Genomic DNA, 24,019 nt, shown 5'->3' with positions numbered 1-24,019 from the left:
TGCTGCAGCCACAAAGGGAAGGGAAAAGCTCCTTACAGGCACCTTTCTCTCCACTGCCTGTACAGGCAGCCTAGGGCAACTAACAGGCTTGGCCTCAAGTCAAAGTGAGGGAAAAGTCTCCCTGTAAGGTTCAGGGTCCCAAAGACATGCCCAACATCCTGTTCCTCTGTGGTCACTCTTCCTCCCTGTGCTCTGCATGCTCTGCATAGCCATGCTCTGTGCACTATGTCCCCTTCCACAGGGGGAGACCACATAATGAGAAGAGGCACTGGAATGGTGGGGAGACAAGGATCGCTCTCACCCAGCTCCCTGGTCCCCAGCACAGCCCTGCTCGGAAGGGGCACATCACCAGCTGAGCTGCTCCCACCGCAGTGGAGATGCCCTGGCTCCGCTGGGGGCTGAGCACTGCTGCCCACCTCCCCTCAGTCCCCTCTGCAGGCTGCCCCACCCTCTCACACCTCCTCACCAGCAGGGATTTATACAGCAATCTCTGCAGCAGTGGCTCTGGGCACTTGGCTTCCTTCTCCACAAGTTGCTTTCTCTGCAAACGCTTGTCGGAAGGTGACTTTCCCAGAGCCATGGAGCCGGTGGTGACGGTTGCTCCTGGCCAGGAAGTGACTGACCGGGTTGGTGATGCTGTCCCAGAGAGATGAGCCAGGGATCATCAAAAATGGGAATTTACCAATGTTTGGCATGCAGCAGCCCAAGGGCTTCATCCACTGATTCTAATCACATTCCCGGCATGAACATGTTGCCTCAGAGATTACATCTCGTGCAGTACAGAGGGCTGCAAATGAGCTTTTCTCTGCAAGAGATTCTTGTCTCACAGAATCTCATCCATCAGCCTTATGGAGACTGCATCTTTACTGCTCACTTGTCTTTCTTTCCTTCCCTTCCTTCCTTTCCTTTACTCCTTCTTTCTGAGGTGTTTGTTTCCTGGGGAAAGACAGAGATCTCGAGAGGCTGCACACACACTACACGTGCCGCAGGCCCTCCTCACCCCCCAGCACAGCAACACCATGGGAGAAGTGGGAAAGGCACCAAGACAGGAAAGAAGGGCAGGCGAAGGAGAGCACCACCTTCCCTGGCAGGGGCTGCTCTGCAGAGTGAGGGGCACATGCCCAGGCTGGGGAAGAGAAGACAAAGACCTCTGAGTGAGGGCTGCACACTTCTGTGGGAGGGGAAGAGGGAACACTTCTTCCCGGCTTCAAATTCGACGAGGACACGGCGTCAGAAAAAGACCTGATCTGGGGGAAGATTCGAAACACAGCTCTGGGGACTTTCTCATGTAGCTGGTCACTGCCCGTGGAAATCACAGCCGTGGGGTGCTGAGGGTGCCCGAAGTGTGCAAGAGGCCCAGACCCTGCCTGCCAAGCTCAAGGGAGAAAGACCCCGGGACATCTTCTTCACAGGGGTGTGTGTGCAGCCAAGGAGGTGCAAGGGGTGCAGAGCCTGGCAGACCACAAGAGACGGCCTGCAAACTGACCCCCAGCCGTGCTGCTGGGGCCGGGGCCTGCCTGCAGTGAGCCAGCCCAGCCGCTCACCTGCTCTTCACACCAGCAAAGGGGGGGCTGCAGTGGAGAACCCTGTGCTGGGGCAGCAGGGTGGGCAGAGGGAGCAGCTCTCGCAGCAGACGCTGCTCCCTGGGCCCGAGGGAGGTGACCGCTGACCAAATGCTGACCCAGCTGCATTTCTGCTTCCTGCTGGCAGGGTTCCCCTCCAGTTCTTGCTCAGCCTTTCACTTCAGCGCAGGGACAGCAGGACCCCCTCTGGTGGTCCACCACCACCACCATGTGTTGGCATTGCTGCTTTCACCCTGCCTGAAAACTTGTTTCCCCGAGTTGGCCAAAGCTCCACCAGAGCCTTCCTGTGAATGTGGCTCACTTCTCCTGAGCCAGAGAGCCCCAAGAAGACCACAAGGGCTTGTTTGCTGGCAGAAGAAAGCAAAAAGTTTTTTAGGTGAGGACCAGGACCGTGGCGGAGGTTGCAAAGGGGAATACAGGCAGTGCTTGGGGACCAAGTCCAGCAGAGCAGCACTATGCCAGGCTTGTGGCCCTGTCCTCACGCCACGCTCCCCCTGCACAGCAGTGCCTGACCCCCAGCTTTGGTCACCTCCCTGGCAGCAAGAGGGCCACCAGCCACGGCGTGGGGCTCTCCGTCTCCTCCCGGGCTGCCTGTGGAGATCAGCATCTTCACTCCTGCCTTGCCAGCAGGGATCTACACAGTGGTCTCCACAGCAGTGTCACTGGGGCCTTGGCTGCCCTCCTCACATGTTGCTTTCTCTGCAAACACTCGGTAGAAGGTGACTTTCACAGAGTCCTGGAACCGGCGCTGACGGTAGCTCCCAACAAGGAAGTAAATGACAAGGTTGATGCTACTGTTCAGAGATGCCAGCAGGTAAGAAATATAAGGGTAAAAATATATTTAAATCAATCATAGAATCTAGGAACATCACTGCAGTTAAAGGAAACCCAAAGGCAAAGAAGACGATCACATCATTGAGCAAGATCGCAACAAACAGTCTCCCAGGGTGACGCCTCTGTGAGCCATATCGAAGTCTGATGAGCAGGGTCAGGTTGGAAAGGAACGGGAAGAAAGAGAAAATGAAGAAATTCGCAATGCCTAGTTGTAGAAATATATGTCGACAGTTCATATTAAAGGGGGAATAACAACCCAGAAAAAACAAGCAAACAAAAAGTCCCAAAAGAAACCAGATAACCCCACCCACAATTCCTGACAAGCACTTTGGGCGATGCCCTCGGTACCAGATTGGGAATAAAACAGACGGACACCTCTCCATGCTCATTGCTGCCAGGAGATACATGCTGGTAAAGTACCACAAGAGAAACAGATCTATTGGGAGATATTTGGAAAAGATATAGTTATATAATGGAGAACAAGAGATTTCTATAACCATGTCTAGTGGTAATATAACAAGAAGAAAGCGGAGCAAAGACAAGTCGGTGATGGCCAGGTTCAGAATGTAGACGGTGAAGGGGCTCTTCTTCATGTGAAAGCCCAGGAACCACACAACCATCCCGTTCCCCCCTAGCCCACACAGAGACACTCGAAATTATCACCACTCTGTAATCTCTTATGCACTGAGATTCTGCAGTCCTCTGAGAGTTTGTGTATCCTGTGGCCATGTAGCTCAGAGAAAGGGCTGTTGTGTTGGTGTGCACCATGATGAAGCCCCTGCTGTCGTTGTCGTCTTGTCGCTCTCCCCTCTCCTGCCACCTCCTAGGAGAGACAAGGAAGGAGAGAGGAGATCAGGGGCATCAGCACTCCCAGCACTCGCCTTCCCTCCCCTTTCCCCCATGCCAAGCCCCGGCTGGGGCAGGAAGGACCACCTCCCCCTGTGAGTGACCAGGACAGGCCTGGAGAGAGACTGTCCTGGGGTGGCAGGGAGAGGTGGAGACAGGCTGGAGGTCCGGGGCAAGGGACATCTGGGAGAAAAAGAGAGACAGAGAGCGGTGGAGATGGGGTGGAATCACTGCAAATAGGGGATGTCTAAAAGGAGGGGTCCTGGAGAAAGGGAGAGCATGGGAGAGACTGACTTGCCCTGGGGCAGGAGTGGGCACTGAGGACAAAACCCCGTAAAGCAAAGCTTCCCTTCCTCCCACCCATGCCTTGTGCCCTAGCAGAGAGCCTGGGGACGACCTCACTACTACCTCCCCAGCACCCCCCACCACTCCAGTCCCCTCCCTGGCCAGCAGGCATTGCTCACATGGCCATCGCTGGCCTCCTGCCTCCTGGCACTCCACAGAAATGCCCGTCCCCCCCGGGAGCACCAGCGCATGGGATGGGGGGGCCTCTGCCATGCCAGCACCCCCCCAGGAGAAATGGGCAGGTCATGGCAGCCAAGGCCACCCGACTCTGCTTCTGCCTCCTCCCTGGCACCTGAGATGAAAACATTTGGCCACAGATCACTTTGCGTGAGCAGCAGACTCTCCTCACAATCTCATCGCATCACTGACAACTTCCCCTCACATGTCCTATGTCCAGTGATCTTGTCAGTAAAAGCTGGCCACGTCACCCCCTTCCTCTTCTACAGCGTGACAACGCAGTGTCACACACCCAAATGAGGCATGGGAATAATGCCTGCACGCAGTACATTCTGGTGACCCTCTCTGGTTACTTCTCAGTCTGCCCTGAGGGTGGTCCGAGGAGCGCCCAGCCCTCTGGCCTCTTCGGAAGGAAACGATGCCTGAGGTCTTTCCTTTCTCACCTGCTTGGTAAGCACTGCAGGCTGAGAGACCCCTTGCAGAAGCAGAACAGATAGCTGAGATGGCTGCATGGAAAGCAGAGTGGCTTTACACCGAGTGTCTGAAAGGCATCCCCTGCACATTATTTTCCGCCCTGCAAATCTGAGGGAGCCTCAAAGGAAGCAATGGAGTGAGCGAGACAGTGGGAGCAGAGCTGAGTTCCTATTGACCCCCCCCACCCCAACTCTACAGCTGCAGAGGTCTGTGGGAGGGGCACGGTGCCTTCGGCAGCAGCACTGACTGCAGAAGAGAGAAGCTGTAGAGGGGAAGTGATTGTGAGTGGGGGAAAGGGAGGGGATGCGAGCATGTCGGGAGGTGAATGGAGGGGATGGGAGCACAGAGGGAAGGGAATGGAGGGGCTGAGGGTGCGCGTGGTGAGCAACGGAGGGGATCAGAGCAAGTGTTGGGGGAAATGGAAGGGAGGAGAGCGCTGAGGGCGGGGAAAGCAGGGGGCTCAGGGTGCTCACGAAGGGAAACGGAAGGAACCTGAGGATGCAGGGAAAGGACTGGAGGAGACTTTAGCAGGTGTGAGGGGACCAGAGCATCAGAGCATGCATGGAGAAGGGATCTAAGGTCACACAAAGGAGCCTGGCGTATGCCAAGGAGGCGATCGAGGTGGTTGCAAGGCACACGACTGCACACCCCCAGAAAGCAGACAGCGACACACTGGCTGCATAGAGCCCATGGCTTTAAGATCCCAGGAAGGCAGCGCCCTCAGGGTGCCAGCACCTCGGCTCCGCCACACCAGGGCTGGGCTGGTGGCAGCCACACTCCCAGCATGCCTTGGGGCATCCCCACAGCATGCTGGGAGCAGGGCTGCTATGGGGCACCACGGCTCAGCCCGGGGAGACGCGGCCCCTGCCCCCCATGGAGCCCCAGCCAGCTCTTTCCCCCTGCCCCACAGCCCCAGTCCAGACCTCCTGCCCCATGGCCCCAGCTGCCACTCACCGCCCCAAGGCCACAGCTCTGTCCCGGTGCCCCACAGAGCCCAACACAGAGACCTCCTGCCCCATGGCCCCAGCTCGAACCTCCACAGCAGGGGCCCACAGGGGCAGTGACTGTGGCAGATTTCGAGCACCGTGCACTCTGGCCTCCCTTCCCGAGACTCTGCCAGGGGGATTCCCAGCACGGCCCCCAAGAAAGCAGCCTCCAAGTCAGCTCCTGCTGTTCCTCTCTGCAGAGGAGGCAGGACCTTCTGCCTGAAGCACTGGCTGAGGCCCTGGGAGCTGCAGATGCTCTGCAGTGCAAAGGAGGTGCCTGGGCATGAAGAAGCTGGCGGAGGAGGAACTGTGCTCCAAAAGCAGGAATTCCCTCATCCTCCTCTGGCACACCAGCATGTGTGTTGACACTTGCTGGTGAGTCGTGGGGACATGTCACGTGGCAGGGTTGGACGCTATGGCACAGTGCTCAGGCTTCATCCTTGCCGGGGAATGGCAGGCTCCAGCCCGGGGGTGGGAAGTGGAAGGAGAGGCACCACTTGGTTTTCAGACATGCCCACATTGCCTATTGCATTGCCACCGCGGCCTCTGTGAAGAGCCCGTGCAGAGAGTGTGCAGCGTGACATGAGCAAGGCCAGGTTTGCAGGGGGGAGTGGGGCTGAGAGATGAGCATGTAGACAGCTGGGACCAGATGGAAGTCCCAAGAGCAATGGAGAGCTGGTCCCACAAGATCCGTCTAAGTCCACAGCCTCTTCTGGGCCCAGAGAGCCCATGTGTAAACATGCAGAGCTCCTTGAGCTGCTTAGCCATGAGTTTGCAAATTGACACCAGCCTCATCTAGTTGTCACCACGGCTCACTTTGGCCTGCATTGAAAAGGGAAAGCTGCTTTTTCCTCTGTTGGAAGCACATCAAGCAGCAGGACTGAGCACATGGCAGAGAGGGGCTTGCCGTGAGCACAGCTGGATTCCTGCCTGCTGCAGGATGTCTTGCAGTGTGGGATAGCACTTTTAAACCTTCTGCTGCCTTGTAGGAGAGAGGGAATGAAGGGCTTGGTATTACAGAACTCTGCCTTTGTCCATTGCCTGTGCTACATGGAAACATCGCCTGGTAGATGCCTTGTGTTTTCTGCACATCACTGCTCCAGGGGCTTTTTTTCTCCAGGGCATGGGAGAGAGAAAAAAGGCACTTGTCTAAAAGGAAAGAGGGAGCCCCACCTTGTGCAGTCTCTCTGTCCTGCCCCATGGTACTTGGTCCTGTCCCTGTGGCTTGCAGGAGAGAGGGAAAAGAAAGGCTTGGTTTTACAGAGCTCCGGCTTTGTCCATTGCCTGCACATAGGTGCACAAAAAGAACTGTGGCAACCAGAGTGACCAGACTTCCCTCAGTTAAGCTCCTTGCATTGGAGGTAAGCCACTAGAGTGGTGTGCCTTTACAGTTCCCTCTGAGAAAGGAGGGGAGGATGATTTGGGAAGTAAACCCATGTGGCTGCTGGCAGTGGTACTGCAGGTGAATTCTTCTGCCTTTCAGCTGTGTAAGTTCATTGCTAAGGTGTGTGGGAAGGCTGATCCAGGTAAGCAAGCCTGGCAAGGGATTTCCCATTGCTCCAAGCTGATTTCTTGTGTTACAGTGCCAGGCCCAAGACTTTCAGGCAATGCACATGCGAAAGGAAGGCCAAACACACCGATCTCAACAGACCAGGCATGTATACACAACATGTATGGAACAACAACAGCAACAAATAGCCAGTAAGAAAGCTTAAAAGGATTTATATGAGCTTTATTAATATATTCTAGATATATTTGAATATATATACACACAGATATATTTATATTATATCTACAAGCTCTCTTTACTGAATTGTGCATTGATGACAAAACAGCGAATAATGAAAAAGGATGGAGGAGTAGAAAGCACCTTTCCTGTTACTGAGCAGAGGAGAAGTTTTCAATTTCTTCCTTCATTTCCTAAAAAAAGATAAAAAAGAAGAAGAATCACCAACAAAACAAAGGCAAACTTACTATAAGCTGGAATAGAAACGTAAAAATCCTGTAGCTAGCTGCTTTGTATAAAACAAAAGGCTCTGTAGATGCCTTCCAGATGGAAGTCAGCAACCTGTATGTAACACAGACTGCTAAGCAGGAAAGAGAGGAATAGTGAATAAGCAGGATATCCACAGTGCACAAGGAAGAAGTGCAGAACAGTGACAGGAAGTGCTGTGTAAACAAGGTACCTCTATTAACTGTGTTTTGTCATCGTCTTGCCGATGGCGGTAAACACACTGGCTGAGCACCGGATGTAGTTTTTTGAGGTGGCGGATGTTGCAGTCCTTTGTTGCCTCACCAACGACATTCAGCAGTTGCTGAAGAAAAAAGGGAGACAGTACAAGTTTACAGTAGCGTGAGATCATTTGAATAGGCTCTCGATGTGTTCAGACACAAAAGAAAACGGTCCAGCACAACTCGTATCCTCCTTTCTTGTATCGCTAAGTAAAAAAGGAGTGAAACGTCCAAGAACAGACTAAATATCGCAGCATATTTCCAAAGAGCAAATAAGCTCCTTTGTCTGACTTGCGAGAAAAAGCAAGGCTGCAGTTTCAGCTAGCATTGTGTTGCTCCTCGGGCTATCACCTCCACAATCCTAACTGCAAGTGTCCACCAGCACTCCCAGGTCCTTCTCTGCAGAGCTGCTTTCCAGCAGGTCAACCCCCAACCTGTCCTGGTGCATGGGGTTATTCCTCCCCAGGTGCAGGACCCTGCACTTGCCTTTGTTGAACTTCAGGAGGTTCCTCTCCGCCCACCTCTCCAGCCTGTCCAAGTCTCTTTGAATGGCAGCACAGCCCTCTGGCGTATCAGCCACTCCTCCCAGTTTTGTATCGTCAGCAAACTTGCTGAGGGTGCACTCTGTCCCTTCATCCAGGTCATTGATGAAGAAGTTGAACAGTACTGGAGCCAGTACTGACCCCTGGGGGACACCGCTAGCTACAGGCCTCCAACTAGACTCTGTGCCACTGATCACAACCCTCTGAGCTCTGCCATTCAGCCAGTTCTCAATCCACCTCACTGTCCACTCATCTAACCCACACTTCCTGAGCTTCCCTATGAGGATGTTATGGGAGACAGTGTCAAAAGCCTTGCTGAAGTCAAGGTAGACAACATCCACTGCTCTCCCCTCATCCACCCAGCCAGTCACTGGGCTGGGCTCCAGTGGCCAGGCAGGAGGGATTCCTGGTTCCCAGAGCCTGCTGGGGAAGTGACTCTCTAACATCCTTTAACACACTGGTTATGCTAATTGTGGGTCGGTCTTTCATTTAGTTACTGATTCTGGTGGGGAACCTTGAGATGGTGATATCACTCAAGACTGAGTCTCAGCTGCACACTCCCATGTACTTCCTTCTTAGTAACCTGCCCCTCTTAGATGTCAGCTACTCTGCTGTTATTGCTCCAAGGATGTTGCTGACTTTTGCAGCAAAGAGCAAGGCTACATGCAAAGTTACGTAGCTATTAAAAAAAAACCCCAAAACTGCTTGGGCTCCTCTTGGAATCAACAGTAAAAAATAGACCCCTCTAGAGGACACGTTGTATTACCTATCTCACACACGTGTTTTATCATGAGAATGACTCATCTGAATACACCTCCATTTGAAGTGACTACTGACCCCGTTAGAAACACACGTGGTGTAGGATTCATCCCTCTGAACTTCACAGGCATCTAAAGAGAGACTAAAATGCTGCTTCCAAGGTGTAGTCAGTAGAGGTCTAGTCAAGAAAATATAGTAATTCATCTAAAAATATGTCTCCTCTGGAGTAAGATGAACCATTACCCAAAAGAATCCCAGGCAACCGGTTGATGTGTGGCTCTCTGTGATGTAGACACCTGCAGTGGCACACAATTCCACATGTACCTATCTGATGTGGGGCTTAGGGATTATGACATCTAGATCCTGTGGGAACCTAAGAAGAACAGTCTATGGAGTTCAGGGCGTTCTGATGAGCACATGTAAATGTCTACTTTCGGGTGAGATAATTTGTCCTGTTGACTTCAGTAGTACTGTTGGCTAAACATCCATGGAATACAATGGGAACCTAGATACCCAGAACACATACAGGCATTGATACTGCTGATACAGGGAACTATGTGTATGAATCTGCAGCTGAATCCCACCTCTGAATTTAGAGAAGCTGAATCTGACTCTCCTAAAATTTGGTTAGATTAATCCCCAATACTAAAAGCTTTCCTCTTCTTTTTCCTTCTCCAGAAGCACAAGGTGTGACATGCCACCACTGAGCTGGGTGCTAAGTTGCCCAAGATTTCCTGGAGAGTGGTCAGAACCAAATTCTAAGCTTCAATTATGTAGCAGAGTAGATAAGCAAACCCTTTTATAAGACCCAGTGATCTTATTCCACACATTTCCTTTTTTCCTAGCAAAAATATTCCAGGAATCTCTTGCTCAAATCTTGACAGCTACCTTGATCCTGAACTCCATAAGGTCCAGGAAGTGTCTGCCTGGGAAAGCCCCAAGGTGGATAACCATTTTCAAAGCTTTCCGAGCAAAACTTTCAAAACTTCATCTTAAACAGAAAGCCTCGTCATCCTTTTGGTTACCACACCAGAACAGGGTCCGTCTCAGAACAATGGCTTTTTTTGGCCATACAGTCTGTTGATTTGTTCTCTCTTCCCTTATACCACTGAGCATGTTCTTGGTTATCTTGAAAAATGCTGTGCACAGAAACAGGTGGAAGTGCCATCATGGATTAGAAAAACGGAAGGTGTTCCCATCTAAAAGCCTAGCTTGCTAAGGGGAACACCACTGCAAGGGCCCCAAAATACAGCTTCCATTCACGCCTCAGTATGCCCACAACTGAAGTACATCTTAAGGATAGTCCTTGAAACTGGCATGTGGAGTTCAGAAAGGATCTTCCCCAAAGCAGCAGCAGACAAAAATGTACACACTCATCTTTGATTTTTAATCTCACATTCATTCATTTCAAAATAGAGAACTCTCTCTTACTATGGCCAAGTTTCCCACCATGCAGCAAAGACTGAAATGAGTGAAGCATCTCATTCAGCATTAATCCTTGAAATGAAGGTTCCCAAATCCCTCTACCAGAACAAAGAAATCTGTTTCAAAATGTGTATTTAGTGACATCCACAATTTCCCTCTTGTTTTATTAGTTTGGTTGCTATCCTTGTAAAGTATTTCACAGAGAAAAGGGCGAAACTACTAAAGACCAGAGCCAAACCACAGTTTCCCAGGGTTCAAGTCACTGTGAGGGCTACCAGGTTACATCTGTAGGAGTTGTCATTTGGAACAGGTCCACCAAAGCAGCAGCAATGTGCAAGCTGACACTGGCCGAAGGTTTGGCTCACTGTTCATTAATAAGCTAGACTACTGTGCGTTTTCTTATAATGTGAAGAGGAAGAAGAGCAAGAAGGAGAAGAATTGAAGCAGTAGCACTGTTTACAAATATTAAGGCTTATGAAGACAGTAGTACCTTCATTTCAATGTAATTTATTTTAAATACCTGAAAGCAGATTTTGTATGAGAGATCTATTCCCAGTATAAAGCCCTAGAGAGAAAAGGCTTGCTCGTGCAGAAAGAAGGTAGGATGTATTTTTCAACAGTACACCACAGACAGCTTCATGAAAGGTCTCAAGGGTACAGTGCCAATATGCACTGGCAATGCGATACAGATAAATGCCACTCATATTTCAGAACATGCCTGGGGTTTGAAGTGGAAGAGGCGCCTGGCTCCAAGGAAATGACTTACCAGTCATGTTGGAGCTACACTTGCTACTATCAAAGCATTTCATTGCTGACCATACAGGGTTAGCGGGAATTTGCTTATTGCCACCTCTACAGGAACCTTCCTGCAATGGTTTGTCTCTGATGAGCAAATAATGTCCTCTACTTTCAGCATTGATGGAAGGTAAGCATGAGGAATTAACAGAGCAAGGAGAACGAAAACATCTAGCTATTTCTGAGGTGAAAATCATGTAACAAGAAAGTGGTGATTTCACTTGCTCAGGATCATTCTCAGAGGAAATGAAAATAATGAAATAAATGAGATAATAGTCAGCAAATCTAAAAAAAACCCAAACACAGTCTTTTGATTGTGGAAAGGCCCACATCGACCTTGACCATCTCAACCATACCTTCAGGGCTGCTTTCTTCTGAATAATGTATTTTTGATTTCAGAGCCCCTAGTTAGGTAAACAAATTTGTGTTTATGATTCTTCAGAAATGAGAGTGATGTTGTTTGAATTAAGCTAGAAATTGTAAGCAAAGGTGGTATTTGAGTGGGGTTTTAATTACAAACGTGCAGTTCCTAAGAAAAATATTGCTTAGGAAAGTGCTAGAGTTCTGGGAGAATTTCAGAAAGGCCACATAGCTTCCAGCTCTGAACAAGGTGGTGTTAATGCCCCAAAATATCACTGCTTATTAATCATCCTGTTTTTACAAGGTCATCATCTTCTAAATCTGCACTCATTTCAATTTGCTGATGTGCATACCTTTTTTTCTGTCCTCTCTAGGTAGCCATTTTTACTTAGAAACAGTTGTTACTATATCCTGACTCCTTCTCAGTAACTCTCAGTAATTGTGCTTGTGAGATTCCTTCATGACCGCAAACCTGTAGAGACTGCTAAGAACTGATCTTCTGGTTTATGCTTGATTATGTCAGCAACCTTTCTTTCCAGGTTTAAGTACTTACTTTATAATCATTGTATTCTGAGCTCTCACCATATACTTACTTTATAAACGGCTGGAAGGTCTTAGGCAATGAACAACAGGAGTCTTCTGTCCTCTTTTAAATATCTGCTCCTGGATGAAACTAACTGCTTCCTGAAAGTGCTCATTCATTTCCCTTGATAACAGAGTAAATGTAGAAGAATATGCAGCTGTAGATATCTTTATTTGGTCACATGAATTCCACCCGAAGAACATGGGAATAATTCACAGACTCAAACTTCAGTGTACCCTTATTAAGAAATGTTAAAATTACAAGAGATCTCACAGTTTCTTATTCATTTAACTGATCTGAAAAAACTAAGCTTTACCTTGGTTTGGGGTTATTGTTTCTTTATTTTGTAGTTTTCTGTGGCTAGGGATTTTCTTTGCTGTTTTGTTAATTGTATGTATTCTATCCCCCTCTGCATCAGAAAGTGCAGCTGGAATAAACGGTGAAAGGAAATCTTACTGGGGTGTGTGAGTTCACTCTCCAAGGCTTCACAGACAGCCCTCAGTTGCAAGCCCTCCTCTTTGTGCTGTTGCTCCTTATCTACACTGTGAGCCTGCTGGGAAATCTCACCATCATCACATCAATCAGAATTGAGCCTCACCTGCACATCCCCATGTACTTTTTCCTCTGTAACTTGTCCTTTGTTGATATCGCTTACTCCTCTGTGATTGCCCCCAAGACGATGGTGACTCTGTCAGCACAGAAGAAAGTAATTTCATTTGCTGGCTGTGCCACACAATTTTTTCTTCACTCTTTTTCCATAAATGCTGAGGTTCTGCTCCTGGCTGTGATGGCATACGATCGGTTCATATCTGTTTGTGAGCCACTGCGGTACGCAGTCCTTGTATCCAGAAAGCTCTGTGTTCAGTTGGTTTCTGCATCATACTTATGCAGTTGCATTAATGCGGTTGCCCGCACAGCTGCTTTGTTCAGCCTGTCCTTCTGTGGCCCCAATGTCATCAATCACTTCTTTTGTGACATTCCTCCCTTGCAGAAACTCTCCTGCTCTGATACACGCTTTGCTCACGTGGTGCACGTGGTCTTTTCTGCGGTAGCAGGGTTGAGCACTGTTTTAGTCATCCTCATCTCTTATCTGTATGTCATCATTTCCATTCTGCGGATTCACTGTGCCCCAGACAGGTGGAAAACCTTTTCCACCTGTGCCTCCCACCTGTCATCTGTCACCCTCTTCTATGGGAGTCTCTTCTTTATCTACTTAAGACCCATGTCCAGCAGCTCAGCTGATCAGCTGAGAAAGTGGTGTCTGTGTTTTACACACTGATCGTCTCTATGGTGAACCCCCTGATCTACAGCCTGAGGAACAAAGAGATGAAGGATGCTCTGAGGAGGACAATAGCAAAAACAATTATTACTAAGTAAAATCACCTTATGGGACAAATCTGGAAGCGTATAAAAATTCAGAGAGTAAAATTTGTCTCCTGTGGAAGACGTCCATGTTTTTGAGTCAGCAGCTAGGAACCTCAATAAGATGGGATGCTGCTTTTTTATTTTCCTTGGGATATAACTTTTTTGGAAGTCAGTAGAGGGAAAATCAGAACAGGATATTTTCAGCCACCACTTGCCTTCTACAGAAGATACCAGTCAGTGAAGCGAGAAATGGTTTCCAGGTTGCTTCCCACGGAGTTGCCCCAGATCTCTACAGCCCCAGCTAACCCTCTACCCAGCTGTCGAACATGCAGCTATGCTGTGCAGGAAATATATAGCAGGAGAAATAAGGACCCTAGGTGAAAACCTTCCTGTTAGCTCAGTTCAAGCTAGATGAAGTGATAGCTGCTATTACTAAGGGTCTTTGAGGTTAAGGGCTGGAAACTTAACACCTTTCTGAGGTCACCCAAGCCAGAAAAGGAAATGTCAAACTAACGGAGAATTTTGTACTGAAAGAGTCAGTCTTGTGTATAGCATAATTCTGTGGGGAGCTGTTCCACAGAAAATTACCGCCAGCTGCAGGGGTGAGGCAGGAGCCTGGTCTTAACATGGGAGTGTAACCCCAGCCATCATGACTTGCCCTGTTAGCAATACGAACTCTGAAGACTAGCAATGTAAGAAGGATGGTATACTGAATTATCATCAAGAAGTTGCACCACTGGTTTAAATAAGTGAATCCCTACCTAACTTTCATAGGAGAAATTGTCTTCTGATCTATACTGCTTCCTCCAGTTGGATGCCCAGGTCAAGCTGTCTAGCTTTCCCTGGAAAGGAAATGGAAGGAGGAAGTGGCATCCTGAGAAGGTAATTCATCCCACTTTCCTTAGCCACCTCTCTTAGGTTAGGGTTTATGCCTCTTTGGTGGAGGTTTCTGTCTGCATCCATTGACCACAGAATGGGGGTGGCTTTGTAAATTTTTAAATCTGGGGTAGGATTCATGCGCTCTAACTCTAGGTTTCCAAACAAAAATAAAGCAACATTCATTTTCCTCATTCCCATTTTATGCTTAACTGGTTTCACTTGTGTCCATGTGATCATGTCACCTCTGTGTGTTCCCCATAGATCTCCTCACCAGTAGAAATAATAGTACTAGTAAACAGTAATATTAAGAGATGTAAACTTCTGTAGATGTCCATCGTACCGAGTGAAAAATATGGCTGCAAAATTTGACCTCAAAGGAGATTCCATTATTTCAAAAATTTCCATTATTTCACTGTGCCAGGACAACACAGAGAAATATGAAAGGATTGTTGTATTTAATTAAAATATATAAATATTTATATTTTAAAGAAGCCTTCAGTATTTTGTTTCCACATTCTGAGTCACAGTAAACTAATCAAAACAACTTTTATTTAGTTTGGGTTAGTATATATACATCAGACTAGGTCACTGTAAGTACCACCCCCTCCTACTGCTAATACCATTGCTAATATGCTAGCAGTAATGTCCCGTGCTGGACCCATTTCACCTGCTATTAGGCACTGAGCCACATCTCCCAAGGTTGTAATTATATCAGCTCACTGCCAGAGGAAAGCCATTTTGTTTTTCCCCTATCTTTTCTTTTGCCTCCCATCCTTGGCTTCCAGATGCATCCCTTCCCATCCATTAGCGCGAACTCTCACACGTCAACAGTTCTCCGAGCTGTTCCAGCAGAACAACAGAAAATTATCTTTTCTTTTTTTCTTTCCTCCTGCATTGTGTGGAATTTCTGTTGGGCTTCCACGTGCTGTAAGGTCCACATAAAACAAGAGCACCCAGCTCTCCACAGAAGGGGTGGACAAGCAGGGGCACCCACGCTTCAAGAAGATTTGGGGGGCTTGTAACCCACACATCCTTTGAGAGCTCGTATGTACATTTAACTACCTGTGCGCGTGAGTGTGCACAGGGTTAGAACATCTTGGGATTAGGTATGGTATGCATTTACAGACACTTTGTAGAAATGTATTATTGCGGTTTATCTGTTGTATTGCCGATATGGATCCTGAACACAGAGTTCAACCATTGACACTTAATGACGTGTTGTTAAGAAACTAATAAATATTTTCAGTCCTGATTTTGGTTTAAACCATGTGAAGTGATTTGTCTTTTTTTTTTTTTTTTCTCTCGTTTGCAACAGTTTTCTCAGTAAATATAGCGTCTGTATCCATTTTCTCCAACAGGCTCTGGTATTTGAAAGAGCAGGCTAACTCAAACACCCATTTACCTTCCTTTTCAAGACATTTCTAGGTCACCTCTAAGCTTTTGGCTCTTTGGTGCTCATGGCTTTTTTTCAATATAAGAAACAGTCACTGCTTCAGTCCTCTGGAACTCTGGAATTCCTCTGGAATTTCCAAGTCTAAATGAACAGGAAGCTGAAGAATCTGCCTCACAAGAGGCCACCAACCCTTCCATAGCCTGGAAACTACACATGCCAGAAGAAGATGCCTCTAGAAGTGACAGGCGACAATAGTGGCTGGGAGAGAATGCAAAGAATGAACAAGGAAATAGCTGGGGAAAGGTATCTGGAGACTGCTTGTTTTGGGCAGATGGCCAGTCAAAAGCTTTCAAAAGGATGTCAAACAGAGCACTATATAACCCTGACAACAGGACATTTTTCCTCTTTCTTTACCTCTCCCTGCCTGTTTCCTCCTACCCAGTTTCAGACTTAAAATTCCTCTCTTATTTTTAGGGGCCTTTTAAAGGTTATCCCCAACTCTCTCATTCCCTGTCACGACCTCCCCCGCTCCCCACCCCCTACAAGTAAGTGGTGAAAGCACGCGTCTGGGAAGAAAGAGGCGTACACAGTGGTGGGAAGCTATTAGATCGTCGCTTCTGGAAACACACCCTACTTTCAATGAGATACATTCAGACCCTACTCTTGAGCAGTAGGCACTATAGTAATCACTGCTGTACAAGCACAAGCCAAAAGAGCTTAGTTTCCAAAGGTCCCCTCATTAATTTTAGCGCAAGTATCCTCGATTATTTTCATTTTTATTGTTCCTACAGGGACACAGCTAACGCTAAGGATATTAGAGTCACTGTCAGAGTGGTGCTTCTATGGTGCAGTTTTGAACCTCATACTAGGCATTACCCAGTAGCAAATGAAAAGCTTCAATATCGTACTCCTCGCATTTGGGCCTGGGATTTCAGTCCATGCCGGTTCTGTGCCACTTGTTGAGATGGAGAGTTTATGGCATTTATCTTTCGCTTTAACACACAACACTGCTCTGACACCAGCAGGGTTTCCCCTAACTACTTTACTATTGTGTAGCCTGGCATTATAATGTCCTGCTAGCTGTTTCCTTCCACCAAGTTTCCAATACACCTTGTATAACAAGGCCATCATTTTAGGCCCAAGATTCAAGTTTGGGGAAAGTTTGTTTCTTAAGCCTCTTTTATTAGTCGGAACCTTCTTCAGTGCTTTCCATTCATTTTCCACCTTCTGGCTTGGCCTTCACTTCAGGATACAGAATTTTCATATATTCAGTCTTAGAAACATTACCCTGGAGCCATGCAACCTTCCACATTTGTTAGTTTTCCCCTTACTTTTAAAGCTCATTTAACATCTTTTTGATTTGCCAGCAGCTTGGCTTCCTACCAGTTCAGATGAAATCTACTCCTCTTGCACAGGATGCCTTTATTACAGAATTGTACTGAGTCCTTAAGGAAGCTAAAGCTTTCCTCACACCATAATCTTAGCTGTTTAAATAGATGTTTCTCCACTCTCTCCTTAATATGCCTTACAATGCTAAGAGCACTTCAGAAAATGTAACCAAAAATTTCCAGCTCTTCATGTGCCTTTCCATGAGCCTAAACTTTGCCTCCAGAACTTTACTCCTGCTTTCCCCTATATCATTAGTACTTACATGTATGAGGACAGCATATTAATCCTGTGACCTTCACAATAGACTATGTAGGTTCACTGCGTAATCTACAGACTTTGTGGTTCAGAGGAATACACTCTTTGTTCCTTTCTGCCATCTATGTTGATTAATTTTCCCCTCACAGAATCTATGAACCTATGTAACCTTGAGAAACTTGATCTTTTCTTCTCAAGTGTCAATAACTTTTCCTCCCTCCAAGTCTGAACAGCTTTAGCTGGGCAATTGTCCCATTAAATTGAGTGATCCAGAGAAATGAAGCAACAGAAAGGGCTGGGGACTTATTTCTCTTGGACTGAAGGTACGAAGATTATTTCTTGAACACTGACTTATTTGGCCAAAGTGTTTGATTTGGTTACACATAAACATATCCCTTGGTGATTAAGAAGAGACCTTGGCAAATATGTCGTTGTTTTAACTGGAGCATCTTAGAAGAACATTAGTTTGTGCCTTGAATTAATTTACTGCCCTATTTCACATGTTGGGGGTCCCAGTGTAGAGGTTGGAAGTGTAGAGAAAGTATTTGAAGGAGCAACTCCTATCTGTGCTTCTTATGTCTTCAGCATGTTTCAGAACAGGCTGAAGCACATGTCTGATGTCAACACACAGCTTGAGAAAGGGGCTTCCCAGAATGCAAAACAAGGCCTAAATGTCACTCTTCTCCAGGGGTTTAATTCACCCCTGCATAACCTAGAGCCTCAGAAGGCCGAGACAGGTTGATGTGGCTGAAATGACCAGTCTGCTTCAGAGCAGTCTGGGGAAAGGGCCTTCTCCTCTACTGAACAGCAGCATCTTTTTCTCATTCCCTGTGTTGCCCTCCCCAGTTTGGAAAATGATTTTTTTTTTTTTTTTTTTTGGTCCATAATGACCTAGGTTACTACATAGCAGAAGAAACCAAGAAAAATAACACAGAGGACCACATGGGGAAAAAAAGAAAAAGAAAAAATTTCTCTTTAAAAATGTGAGGAAGAAAGTCCATTTGTATAATTGCACAAGAAGAGAGGACAGGTTTTCTCCACAGGGAGCACAAAGGACATTTTAATTGTCCCACTGTGCCTTGCCTTGTGTTCAGATGCTGTGCCCACTCAGGAATTCTACACCCAAATGGAGCATAAGTATATGAAAGTGCATGTTAATTGCTAAAATACCTCCTTTCTGACAAGCAGCAGGAGACTTTCCTCTCCCACAAGTAAGCTCTGTCCCTGGTTCAGCTAAAGATGCACTGTGTCTTCCCTTTTGGTTTTAGAGAACGGGAATTCCTTCTTCTTTGGAGACAATAGAGATTGTGCACCTTGCAGTCAAAGCTGCATTATTTTCCTCCTCTTTCTCTGCTTCTTTTACAGGAGAGTTCGTTGACAGTATAAGCAACACTAACACCCCCAGCATGCTAAGACGTGAGTGGTAAGGTAAGAATAGTGGGTTGTAAACACAAGTTCTATTGACAAGCCTGAATGCAGAAGATGAGCTATTTCATACCTTTGCTTTATATCATGAGGGAAGCGGGAATTCCCTTCTTGACCCTCCCCCCTGTCTATCAATACAAGTGTTCTTGAAAATAATCTCTGTTTTTTTTCAGGTTGTGAGAGCTCGCTTCAGGAGCTTTCAAAGCAGTAGCTTTCTCATTTCTCTGCAATTCCATTTGGCATAATTGCCATGAGAACAAACTCTTTGACTGAAGATAATAACTTACAAAATGAGCTAACACCTTACTGGACACAGTCCAGGAAAAGCTATATGCTAAAAAAAAAAGCATGGAAACTGTGTTAAAACCAGTGGTGGAAAAATGTCTAAAAAGTGAAAGGGGAAAAACTGTTTCTTATGCCACAATGAGTGGGACAAAAGGCTTTTCGGTTAAATTGCAATGGGAAAATTGGGGTTAAAATTTAGGAGAAAACTTAATAATCACTAACTTTTTAAGAAGAAACATAAATAGCTAGGGATTGGGTGAAAACTGTGCTACTAGAGAGTTTAAAGAAGAAATGAGGCAAAAGTTTCTGGGAATCACGTTGGTGCAGTGCATTCTTCCTTGGAAAAAGAAAAGTGGACAAGATGAGTTATTCCAAGGTCTCTTCTAATTTTCTATTCCTGGGCACAGAAAGCTTATTTCTAGACTTCTGAAACAGAACCTGCTTGAGAAGTCAGCTGATTATAATTTTCACGTTAGTTCCAGATTTACAGAAGCAACAGCAGACCATAAGCCCTGCTCTTTTTCAAGCTGAAATGCCATTCACGCTTCTAGGTCAGCTTTTCCAAGCCACCAGCTTTTGCCTGCTACTTACCGTAGTTGCCCCAAAATATCATTCTGGCATAGTGGTAAGCTACAGACTTCTTTGGCCCCTTGTTTTGGGTTTGAGAGATTTTCCTAGTTTCACATGTGTTTATGTCTCAGCAATGTACAAAGTTAATTACCTAGACTGTGTCTATAACAACATGTGAAGAAAGCATTTCTAGGGCATGATGCAAGTCACCTTTGAGTGAACATCTACTATAGGTGAGGTGCAACAAATACTATGGAGCTAAGGCCTGCAGTGCAGATGACCACTGTAGAGGTTAAATCAAGCATTTGGGGAGGGAAAAGTAGTGAAGTTTGCAGGAACAGGTGTGATTTGTTAACCTGTGCTCCTTCAAAGTACACAGAAAGAATGCATATTTTTGAAAGGCAGGAAATGTCTCTGAGATAATCTGAGTTCAAAACTTGAAAAACATGAATAGGAAGATATGAGCAAAATTAAACCTTCATCCTCAGTCAACTTGACTAGAGCCGTGTTGGCATTCTGACAGTCACCTTGCATTTGTCTTGTTTTCTTCAGTGTAACCCTGTCTTTCTCACCCATGATAGATGGTAGAAGGGAATCACACTGTGGTGACAGAATTTATCTTGTTGGGCTTCACAGACAGCCTGAGGTTGCAAGTCCTCCTCTTCATGGTGTTTCTACTGATCTATCTGTTCACTGTAGCGGGAAATCTAGGGATGATTGTGCTCATCCAAATCAACTCCAGGCTCCACACCCCCATGTACTTCTTCATCAGCAGCCTTTCCTTCTTAGATGTCAGCTACTCCACCATCATTATACCCAGCACTCTGATGACCTTTGTGGCAGAGACAAAAACCATATTGTACACAGCATGCGCATCTCAGCTCTTCCTGTTCGGCATTGCAGTGACAGGAGAATGCTACCTCCTGGCCGTGATGGCCTATGACCGGTTCATAGCCATCTGTAACCCCTTGCTTTACCCTGTCATTATGTCCAGGAGGTTCTGCATGCTCCTTGTGTGCGGCTCCTACTTCATGGGCTGTGTGAATGCAACTGTTCAGACAATAATTATATTCCGCTTGTCCTTCTGCAATTCCAACATCATCAACCATTTCTTCTGCGATGTGCCCCCCATCCTGAAACTCTCCTGCTCTGGCACTTACATCACTGATCTGGTCCATTTCACCTGTGCTGCTGTGCTTGTCACCTCCACTATCCTCCTCATTGTCATCTCCTACATATGCATTGGGGTCACCATCCACAAGATTAAATCTGCCAAAGGCAGACACAAAGCTTTCTCCACCTGTGCTTTCCATGTGACTGCTGTTACTGTGTTCTATGGGACAGGCTCCTTCATGTACTTAAGGCCCAGTTCAAAATACAGTGTGGAGCACGACAAGATCGTCTCTGTGTTTTATACCCTGGTAATTCCCATGCTGAACCCTATGATTTACAGCCTGAGGAACAAGGAGGTCAAAGAAGCCCTTCGAAGGACAATAGCAAGGCTGTATTGCTCTCCAAGAAAACAACAGAGATTCAGGACTCCAAGCAGAACTGAGAGAAAATGATGTGTGCTTATTGTTGAAACAGCTGAATTAAATATGCAGGTAAGTGGGTTCCCCCCTGCCAAAGAGAAAGGAAAAGGGAGCAATATCCAAGACTGCCTGTTGCCACGTCCTGCCTTTTGTGAAAGAGGCTAAGCAAACCCCCTTCCTATTGCAAGGCTCCCTCTTTTCCCTCACCCCTAAGAGAGGCATGTGTCATCAGCAGTCCTTAGGAACGAGTTTTTCAGATGCAATGTAGCATTACTCCGTAATGTGGCAGTGCCTCACACCTCATCTCATGTTGTGACCTCTGCAGCTACACACGTTGTCAGACAAGTTCACTGGGAATAATTATACGCATTCTTGTTTGTTTATTTGTTTATTTGGAAGCCAAAGATAGTAGGATGTATCTTAAATGTAAGATATTTGATGTATAGAAGTCTAAAACTGAGTTAGGCTTTCTGGGTCCCTTTATGCCAGCTGAGTCTGAGTTTTCGTGACAGCTTCACCAAGCTCATGTGTTAGATCATACCACACGGTCATGCAGGATGACAGTACGTGATGGTTATGTGCTGCCAATTTCTACATACGCTCCAGCAATTCCTAGGTTTCCCAGGTTGCCCAGGTAATACCTGCAACGGTGAGTGAAGGAAGAGATCGGCTGCCAGGAAAGAGCAGGTCACCTCACATCCCTTCATCTCTCTTCCCATTAGGACTTCATAAAGTGAAATCCTGATACTAAGTTTAATGCAAGAGACCAAGAGACCAACACATACGCTGTGCTCTGGGGTAGTGGTCCTTCTCCAAAATACGATGGGCAGGTCCTTGCTGGTAGTGGATAAAACTGGGCCAACTGATCTACACTGTGACTGATGGTCAGACCACTTGGTGAGCACTTCTCTCAAATAAAATCTTACCCAAAGAAATCAGCTGAATGCATAAGTATGGTGTGGGAAGTAAATCCTTCTCTATGGCAGGAGATGTGGCAAAGGAGGTGCTTGCTGTTCTCATGGTGGGGATCTGCCTCGTTAATGAATGGCATAGGGAGTCCAGCAGGATGAACCTTAGGAAGAAGAGAACCACTACAAGGCAACAGGCCCAGCATATGGGACCAAAGAAGTCAAGAACAGGCCACAGTGAAAACAGAGACTGGTAGCTTGGTGGCATGGGGGAACCTTCAGGTTAGCTGGTGGGTGAGAATGTGCCTTTTTTCAGGCTGCATCCTTTACGTAAGAGGATGTGTACCTGGGGAGACTGGATCATTGCTCATCCCTGTGCTCAGGGCTCCCCAACAAGCCAACCAGGAATGGCAACTGGGCCCCACCCAACCGCTACCAAGCTCCCATGGATCCCATTAGGAAAGTCCAATTCTAAGAGGAGATTCCTAGGCCACCCCCCAGGGCAACTGCAGGAGATAGTGTGGGAAACAGCAGATAATGAAATAGGGGTTTCAACAATAACATGGTTTAAAATAGAAGCCTTATAACAAACCGGGGAAAGTTCCTAGCAGCAGGAGACCAAAACAACTGGGTTTGGTACACAAAAGATGATGGGCTTTTACTCAACATCAGTGCCATAGCAGAGTCTAGACTCTGCATACTTCTTAATGATACCATACAGGGGTCCTCCAAACCTGGGAGGTGCGTAGTCTAGGGGCAGCCACTGGGACTACAAAGGGGTAGGTCAAGGTCAACTAATTTTTAATTGTAATGGTGTGGGCATCACCAGGGGAAATCATTCATCTTCACCACAGATACCTTTGGAGACTGTTATCATGCAGCAAACAGGACAAAAATGGGAAAAAGCAAAATGGTGCTGGCAAACACACTCAGAGGCCCCAGTGGTACTGAATGCCACCTCAACAGCTTTCAGAATCACACTTGGATTCACCCAGGGCTTGTCCTGATCTGTTTACCCTAACTGCATCCAGCCCATCTGGGTGAGTGCGAGTGCATATCTGATCCCTATCTCTGGTTTGGGACTAATTAAAGGACAAAAAGAGGAGGGGAGGTTTAGGAAACTTCTGGAGGCAAAGTGTATACCTCACCTCAGCATACAACCTCCGAGCCAGGCCCAGACCATGATTTACTCTAAGTGGTTGGGTGTGCTGGGAAAGTAGCACAGGCATTGCCTGAAAAAATGGAACAGCAATGGCCCAAGGACTTGCGTGCAAATACTTAACACCAGCTGATGTGACAAACTGCATTGAACTGAAACTGACTTTTAATAATCAAGAAGTGGCCTTGCTCTGGCTTTCTACACTGCAGGGTCACTTGACAATCAACACAGACCTGCTTGCAGAAAGGACTACCAAAGAGGATTGCCCAGGCCTGCAGGAGCCAGATCACATCTGCAACATGTCAGGGACCTGAGCCTACAGGCAAAATGAGGACTCACTCTAGCTGCATGATCCCATGAGATAACAAAAGCATTGCACCCAGCTGTCAGTATCCCATGGCTCTGTGGGTGGGGAGATATTGAGTGCACATCAGAGCCAAAGAACCAGAACTTTCTGCATGGACTATTACTCTTAAAGAAGTGTAATTGAGAGTGCTTTAGCGTGTACATGCTGTACTGCCTCTGAAAGGTCATGGTGGTGCCATCCATGTCAGGAGGTCAGACTGCAGTTCCTTGCGCACTCATGGTTAATGACCAGTAGAGTCAGTCTCCCACCCCCATGAGAGCAATTCATAAAGGGAAGCACCGCAAAAGACCCGGTTAGGCACTCAGAGAGTGCCGGTTAGGCACTCAGAGAGAGCGTTTCCCATACCGCCCGCCGCCTCACAAGGGCGCCTGACTCACCGGTCAGAAGAGTTGCGTAGCTACGACTTTTCTTTTCCCGTCTTTTTTCAGACGGCCAGGCTCGTTTTCCCCGGGCACAAGCCTCCCGGGCGGTATCCACTCCCGTTACTCGAACTCTTAGCAAAGCCAGCTTCTCCTCCGCAGTATCACGTCGGGGTCGCCAGATGTCGCGGT

General features: G+C 47.1%; 2 protein-coding genes and 1 pseudogene across 2 annotated transcripts; 2 read left to right on the top strand and 1 right to left on the bottom strand.

The window, feature by feature from the left end:
* Window positions 1-476: 476 nt before the first annotated feature.
* Window positions 477-6,446, bottom strand: LOC136991816 (proto-oncogene Mas-like). The gene is given in 4 exon segments (XM_067295268.1): window positions 477-636; window positions 2,222-2,418; window positions 2,420-3,066; window positions 6,419-6,446. Coding segments are annotated over 4 exon segments (1,032 nt in total).
* Window positions 6,447-7,464: 1,018 nt separating this feature from the next.
* On the top strand, window positions 7,465-13,318 carry LOC136991815 (olfactory receptor 5AR1-like; annotated as a pseudogene).
* Window positions 13,319-20,083: 6,765 nt separating this feature from the next.
* LOC136991814 (olfactory receptor 5J3-like) lies at window positions 20,084-21,067 on the top strand. Its single transcript, XM_067295266.1, has one exon. It carries the CDS (start codon window positions 20,084-20,086, stop codon window positions 21,065-21,067), a length of 984 nt encoding a protein of 327 aa, XP_067151367.1.
* Window positions 21,068-24,019: the final 2,952 nt, after the last annotated feature.

This window comes from Apteryx mantelli, chromosome 4 (assembly GCF_036417845.1).
Source record: "Apteryx mantelli isolate bAptMan1 chromosome 4, bAptMan1.hap1, whole genome shotgun sequence".
In the NCBI taxonomy this organism is placed as follows: Eukaryota; Metazoa; Chordata; class Aves; order Apterygiformes; family Apterygidae; genus Apteryx; species Apteryx mantelli.
The sequence above is the reverse complement of the archived record's forward strand: the minus strand, read 5'-3'. Positions and strand labels throughout refer to the sequence as shown.

Bases quoted from the DNA above. Each gene is read 5' to 3' on its own strand.
- LOC136991814 (XM_067295266.1), top strand. From the start codon at position 20,084: ATGGTAGAAGGGAATCACACTGTGGTGACAGAATTTATCTTGTTGGGC.